Below are 8,352 nucleotides of genomic sequence, written 5' to 3' on the forward strand. Positions count from 1 at the left end.
TTTTTGTATAATAGCCTTTAGAACGCATCAATGTGAAGAAGTGCAATAAAATTTGGTGTAAAAATATCACTGTTTTATGTATTGCAGATATATTCGCATGTGTCACAGCCAGATTAAAACTAGGTCCCAGAGGGCCTAGCATGGGCCACTATGAATCCGCCCGCTGCCAGCAAATCGAGCACTCGCGGCTCTGGATACCACCAAAAGGCTTTAGCTGAGATTCGCAACTCATTACTACCATTTGCGAATATTGGCGGGGCTGGTGAGGTGGGTTCCAGCGCCGCTAGCACTATCTCTACCGTATCCACGACCAGTGGCATTAGCTCTGCCTCAGGTCTCAGCGGGCTCTCTGGCGCCTCCGGTTCTACCGCTGATAAAGCAGATCAACGACAAGCGTTAGGACAACTACTAGCTATGGGATATTCGGAGGTAAAACGAGTAACAGCTTTGTTCTTACAGAGATCAATCGATTATCGTATATATCTTTTATTTCACTCGCGTTTAGTTCAGAGTTTTTGCTCTTCCTTTAACTCTGAAATAACATTCATCTCGTTTCAGAAAAATGCTATGAATTGAAAATAAAACGAATGTATTAACGGATATATATGGATATATTAACAACAAAAAGATAAAGACTTAGATATCAATGACTTACCATCGCAATTGCTTTTATAGGAAATAGGATTGCGTGCCTTGAAATTTGCGGGATGGCGATTAGATGCGGCAATAGAGTATTTGAAGCAGGCTCAAGGAGAATCTCTAAATGGACTCGGCAAACTCAATACCAAACTTATCAGGAAGCCGAGTCTCGAGAGGGAATTGAACCTGCAACGTGGCAGTCCTGCATTGGACAGTGGAGCAGGTAGCTCGCGATCCGATAGTCCACGTCTCACGGAACTCAGCACGCATCCACAGTTGAGTCGCCAGTACTCGCCTAGTAATTTCGTGGATCGCGAACCGCCACCGCCGCCGCCACCTAGATGTAGTTCCACGCCACCGCCACCACCGCCACCTCACGCACCATACAATCAGTCCAATGTGCCTTCCAATATGCAGCAGATGCTCAAGCGGATGTCACCTGCGCCGGTCGTGCCGACGAGATCGACAACAACGGCACCCGGCACGGCCGGCGCCACATCAACGTCAGTAAATCCACCGCAACGCGGCACTAGTCCGGTGGCGAACGCTAACAATTCGAGCAGTCGTCAGCCGATGATTGTACAAAATGGTCCGCAGGTGCAGCAGCAACTGACACAGCAAATGCAAGCTCTCAGTATTTATCAGACGAGCAATAACAATGCAAATACCCAAGTCGAACCTCCGCCACCATATCCTATAGTTCCGTCCTCATCGTCCGGTCAATCTGTACAGCCGCCTTCTTACAGCGTTTCCATGCAAAATCGGCAGAGCCCTACACAATCACAGCAGGATTATCGTAAAAGTCCATCATCGGGCATCTATTCAGGTCCGACATCTACTGGTACACCCAGTCCCATCACCGTATCTACGATATCACCTAGTACTACGCAGACGTCGATGGCACGGCCGACACCGTTACAAGCATGGGGTGCGCGACAGGCGAAGACGCAGCCACCAATTATTATGCAATCGGTGAAAAGTACACAAGTGCAAAAACCAGTGTTGCAGACTGCTATCGCTCCCACTGCACCTCAGTCAATCTCCACTACTAGTAACACGCCGCCTCCGCCTCCTTCTTATGCATCATCCATTCAGCAGAAGCAACAACAACCACCGCCCGCTTATCCGCCTGTGAATAACTCGTCACCCGTCGGTATACCGACAACAGAACCACCGAGTTACGCCACGACGATGCAAGCATTAGCGGCGCAGCGTGGTATGCATCATCCGTTGCCGCCACCACCTTACAGCACTCCTACTGAAGATACTGCAATTATTTCCTCCACGATAGAGAGTGGCAGCGCATCGCGAACGTCTCCCGTTGCCCATCATCCGCCACTTCAGAGAAAATATTCGCCGGCTGATAACTGTCAACACATGGATGCGCCACCATTGCCACCAGTTGCCTCGACTTCCGTATCCACAAGGAACAACAACAACAATCATTCGTCCTTGCTCGAGGGCACTGTTGTTAGTACCAAGAGTGGTAATAGCACCAAAGGTGACGGCAGTGGTGGTACACCCTCGTCCTATAAAATTAAGCATCAATCTCCTATACCCGAGCGCAAGACCATGAGTATAGAGAAGGAAGAGGAGCGCAGGGATTGTAAGGTGAGAAATTACTCTCCCCAGGCTTTTAAATTCTTCATGGAGCAGCACGTGGAGAATATACTCAAGTCGCACAAGCAGCGACTGTATCGGCGTATGCAATTGGAGACAGAGATGGCGAAGATCGGTCTGAGTGCAGAAGCGCAATGCATGATGAGGAAGATGTTGTCACAAAAGGAATCCAACTACATTAGATTAAAACGGGCGAAAATGGATAAATCGATGTTCACGAAGATCAAGCCGATCGGCGTTGGTGCATTCGGCGAAGTTACACTCGTGAGAAAACTCGATACCAACCAGTTTTATGCGATGAAGACTTTGAGGAAAGCCGACGTATTAAATCGCAATCAAGTTGCTCATGTGAAGGCCGAGCGTGATATATTGGCGGAAGCTGATAATGAGTGGGTCGTCAAGCTCTATTACTCATTTCAGGATAAAGATAATCTATATTTTGTAATGGATTATATACCTGGCGGGGACTTGATGTCACTACTTATTAAACTTGGCATTTTCAAGGAGTCATTGGCGAGATTCTATATCGCCGAGCTCACGTGCGCAGTTGAAAGTGTTCACAAGATGGGATTCATTCATAGGGACATTAAACCGGATAACATTTTAATCGATCGCGATGGACATATCAAATTGACTGACTTTGGCCTCTGTACAGGATTTCGTTGGACTCACAATTCTAAATATTACCAACAAAACGGTAAGAAATTTTCAGTCATTTCTATATTCGAATTTAAGTGTTGATTTAAAATAGACTCACAGCTAGGGGATATTTATTATCTGGCAAAATTTGTAATTTTCAGAAAATTTCTTTTTTTTATCCTTAAAAATTTGATTTTTATGTAATTTTATTGGTACTCACAAGTAACGTTTCTTATTGGGGTGTCTTCGATGTGTAATGTTTTTTTATTTAGTACTTGCAATATAGAATTACATAAAAAAGGAATTTTGTGTAGAATGAATTTCAAGTTAATTTTTTTTTTTTTTTTAATGAAAGTTGAAAAATCTGTAAATCCTCATATAAATCGTAAATCGAGTGAACACCATCAATTTTGATCTTTTTTTCGATTTTTTTATTGTGATTTTAGAGAAAAATTTCATTTTTTATTGAATATAAAGTATTCCATAGTATATCCCAAATAATGGATAAGTAAAACACAATCGAATTTTATTTTATTTAAATTTCTTTTCAAATTAAATTTCAATTTTCTGTCTTCCATAAACGCATTTCGAGAGAATATGATGATGACGAGAGAAAAACAATATAATTGAAGAGAGGGTCTAGCTCTTGCTAGAGCTGTGAAAAAAAGAACTTTACTAGAATTTTTTTTATTTTTTACGATCTAATGGCCTTCTTATCTTTTCTGAAGGGAAAAATGATTTTCACTTCTGTGAATAATACTAGTATATTGATTGAATGGTCAAAAAATTTGATTATTGTATAAGATTTTTTTTATTTAAAAAATCTATATTAAATTATCAATAGGTAAATACTTACATAATTAATTTACAGATTTTCCAATTTTCACTGAACAAAAAATGGTACATCATAATTTGAAATTTATTTCGCAAATTCCTTTTGACGTTATTCTATATTGCAAATATTATACTAAATAAAAAACACTACATGAACCAAATTAGAGATAACTCAATGAGAAACTTGTCAGAGAAGTTTTTAAAATTTTACTTTTAAATTTGCTTTTAAATTTAAATTCTATTTTTTTCTGAAAATATTAGGTCTATTCATGTTGCTTAAAATTGGGAAAAAATGTTGCATTTAAAACGAGATAAATATATGTTCGAATATTAAAGAGAGAGAAAACGAAAATTCATGAAGAAATCTATTGTCTCCGCGAAAATGCGGAGACAATGGATTCTTCACGAATTTTGATCTTCAGTATGATAAATCTTCACCGAAAATAAATATTGTCGTATCCGAGCGTTTTGTTAAATGAACCTCTTAATAGTATTTTTTAATAATTTTTTTTATATACTGTATTTTTTAATACTAAAAGGAACCTGTACTAATCATACAAGAAAATTGGAATTCGATGATATGAGTCATATATAATCTATAAAAGTATATAGGTATAATAATATAATTAATAAAATAATTAATAATAGATAATTTTTGAGCTGTAATATCAAAAGTGTTTTATGCATAAGTATAAGTTTTATGCCTTTGATACACCTTTGATATATAGCTTAAAAACTATATATATTATTATAAATGAGCTTTGTATTTATATCTTTTATTCGTCACATAAGCTACATTATATATAAAAATTCTTTTCATCGAGATTCAATTTTCTATATAATTAGTGTGGAGACTTTTCACATATTAAAAATATTATTACAAGGCTCATTTAATAAAATGTTCGGGCATGGCAGAATTTATTTTCGGTGTAGATTTATCATACTGAAGGAGATCGAAATCCGTGAGAAGAATGTACTTTGTTTTCTCTTTGGCTGCGTTCAACTTAATGCTCATAAGACTCGTAGAATCATTTCATCCTTGTCGTTTATCAAATGTTAAACAAGGACAAATGATACTCACGAGCATTATGAGCGTTAAATGGACGCAGCCTTTGTAAATGCAAAAAGTGCAAGCAATGCGAACAAATCTATTGCTTTTTTATCTCTTTTTTTAAATAAAATAATGCAAAATGCTGACAATCGGTCAGCGATAAATATGACATTATTTTATTATATTCCTGTGTTTCATAAATTAAAAAAAAAATTAGACATTAGAAGACAATATAACAGAAAAGAATAGTTTACTGATATTATATATTTGTAGTGAGTTCTTCCCTTTACTGTTCTATAGATTTCGCGGTTCTCAATTGAAAACAAAAATAGATATCACGAAATAAATTATGGAATTCCTATTTTTAATTAATTTTCAGTGTATAGTTTGTTTATGTTGCGTATTCCAATTTATTTCACAAACTTGCATTAAAAAAATTCTCATCTAATTTTAAAATATTTGAAAAATCTGAGAACTCAGGGAATGTTGTGATAAGATTTTAGTTAACGCTTTAAAAATGTATTTTAAGATGTATAAAATAAATTAATATGTCTTCTTGTGATTCAAGGCCATGGTAAACAAGACTCAATGGATCCAGCTGATGATTGGAACAACGAATGTCAATGCATACAGTTAAAGCCATTAGAACGTAGAAGACACAGAGAACATCAGAGATGCTTAGCACATTCTCTGGTTGGAACACCGAATTATATCGCGCCGGAGGTCCTACAACGTACAGGATATACACAGTTATGTGATTGGTGGAGTGTAGGAGTAATCTTGTATGAAATGTTAGTTGGTTCTCCACCATTTCTTGCCAATACTCCTGCTGAAACTCAATATAAGGTATGTATAATTTTTTATTATATAATATCTATACTAATAATAATAAAGTATCAGATGATTATTCATTTTAAATATCTTTAAAAAAATTTAATATTTAAATTATTAAATATTTAAAACATATTAAGGAATTCTTTTTATCTTTGGAAATCTAATAAAAATACATTTTTAGGAATGAAATTAAGAAATAATAGAATTTCTAGGAATCTCTTTTGTAAAGTCTATACAGTGTTCTTCATAGACTTTTAGATTTATTGTATAACATATATGTTAAATTATCTTCAGTAAAGCTTGGTTTATGTATATTTTCATTTGTATAGTTTCATTTTGTAGTTATTAACTTCAAATGAGACACTATAAAATCGCGATGTGCATGAAATTTCAGTTTCTGAATGATCTGAAACAACAAAGAACCTTATCAACAAATCTTATGGGAAAAGAGTTTCGATCAAATTATTTCAAAGGATACCCTACAAACCTTATGGAAATTGAATTTCGGTGGAATTGACTGAAAATTTGATATGTTGCAGATCTTGTCGTTCCGATGAAAAGTCAGTTTGACCTCAACGAGATCATTTTTCGAAATTGGTTAATAATACAATATCTTATTTTCAATAAGTACAGTGCGTTCCTACGTCATTATTTTGCACTTTATATGAATATTTTTACATAAAAAACTATAAAGATATTGACTTGAGGTTGATAATCTGATTGTAGATTTAACCCAGTAAACGAGAATGGATTAAAATGGATTAAAATTTTTTTAATGCGTACTTTAAATCTATGAAAATGAATTGAATGGATTAAAATGAATTGGATCTAAGCTGACACTCTCTCTCTAGTTTAATATTCGAAAAAAAAAAACATTCATGTTTAAAGGTTACAAATTTTATTCCTCAGACATTTATAATAATTATACCTGAAATTAACTACTTCAAATTGGTATTAAAAAACGCATCTTAATGGGATTCGAACCTAGAATCTGTGGATTATGAATCTTCTACGTTACCTGCTACATTTCTTCAATTGATACCATAAATGTGTTATTCGTTCTCTCTACTTCAATTACAACCACCTAAATCTGCGCACGAAATTATATAGATATAATAAAAATATCATCATTTAACAGATATAATAAAATATAAACAATTTACATTACTATGAGACAACATTGGATAAGTGTTGGATAATCTAATCTTGTTTAGCCGATGTCGCACACCGAGATCAGCGTAATATTCTGTGTTCAACTTGGTTTGCGAATGTTCACATCGATCATTCATTTTACTTTTAATTAAAGAGAAACAAAAGAACTTAACTCAATTATTTTTACGTTACAACTTTTTTGAACTTAGTTGGATTAAAACAAAAAATTTTTGACTTATAATTTTGAATAATTTAAGTAGCATTTATGGTTCATTTTTAAATAAAAACTTTTTTTATTTAATTAGATTGAAAAACTGCATTTCATATTCAGAATATTGAATTGAACAGTATTCACGTTGCACAGAAATGGCTGATATTATTTTAAATCTAACTGAATGAAAATAACTGTACTTTCTACTTTACAATTCTGAATTGAGTAGTATTCACGATGCACAGAAAATGCTAATATTATTTTTAGATTGAAAGACATAGAGATATGCTCTATTCAATTCCTATAAATGAATAAAAATGCATTCAGGATTGAAAAGGATTTATTTTAAGATTCATGAATCCGTATTTCTGAAAATTTGAATCCATTTTAATCCATTTCAATTTATTCTCGTTTGCTGGGAAGTTAATGCAACTGTGTATGTTGCTTCATGTCTATGGTGTGAAAGTTTAGGCACAATCACGTGTTGTGCACGAAGAAAGTTATGCATATGCCAGTTGAAATGTTACTATCTCATTTCAGCGAGCACTTGACTTGTACGCAGCGAGTCTTTGCGAGCGTCCCCGAAGGATCGTGTCCGAACTTCTGCGATTTATTCATGTCAGTTAAATAGGATTGATAACTGAGATTTCCATTCAATTATGTTTTGCTTTTCACTAAGAACAAGAGGCAACGTTTTTAATTACACTATATTTTTAAGCGTACCAAAATATTTTTGTTTCATTAAAAACTTTTTGATCATATGTGATTATTTATATACGTTTTAAACTGATTTGATTTTAAGTTGAATTTTTTTGTTATCAAATAAGTACTTTCAGTTACTACTTTCTAGGCGAGGGGACTCACATAATCAAGCACTACGATTTGTGAGAGACAATCAAGTCAATGTTATTCTTATAGCTCTTTATTTAAAAATATACACAGAAAGTGCAAATAATGATGTAAGAATGCACCATACTTGTTGAAAATGAGATATTGTAATATTAGCCAGTTTCGAAAAGTAAGATATTATAGAGTTCAAACAGTTCATTATAGGGAGTCGTGCTTGTAAAGACTTTTCATTAGGACGACAAGATCTACAACATATCAAATTTTCAGCCAATTTCATCGAAATCCAATTTCCATAAAGTTTGTGCGGAGTCCTTTTAATACTTTGTAACTCATGTCAAGCTAATTAAAAGTCCTCACGGTCACAAACCTCTAAATGCTTTAGTTTTTGCTCTAGGATCTTCAGAAGTTCATAACATATCTTATACGAAAAAATAATCCAAATAAATTTTTGTTATCAACATTAATTATAAATACTATACAATATATTATGAATATATGCTGTGTATATATATATATATATATA

The 8,352-nt window shown here is 34.4% G+C and overlaps 1 protein-coding gene across 3 annotated transcripts in view; it reads left to right on the forward strand.

Annotated features, from left to right (window-relative positions):
* Nucleotides 1–8,352, forward strand: part of LOC108756931 (serine/threonine-protein kinase Warts) — a 24,539-nt gene that overhangs the window by 10,438 nt on the left and 5,749 nt on the right. For all 3 annotated transcript variants that reach the window (XM_018501132.1, XM_018501131.1, XM_018501133.1), the window contains exons 2-4: nt 88–429; nt 676–2,956; nt 5,352–5,629. In XM_018501132.1, the coding sequence (XP_018356634.1) occupies nt 151–429; nt 676–2,956; nt 5,352–5,629 (2,838 nt within the window). In that variant the 5' untranslated portion in view covers nt 88–150. The remainder of the gene's footprint in view (nt 1–87; nt 430–675; nt 2,957–5,351; nt 5,630–8,352) is intronic.

This window comes from Trachymyrmex septentrionalis, unplaced genomic scaffold (genome assembly GCF_001594115.1).
Source record: "Trachymyrmex septentrionalis isolate Tsep2-gDNA-1 unplaced genomic scaffold, Tsep1.0 scaffold13, whole genome shotgun sequence".
Taxonomy (NCBI): Eukaryota; Metazoa; Arthropoda; class Insecta; order Hymenoptera; family Formicidae; genus Trachymyrmex; species Trachymyrmex septentrionalis.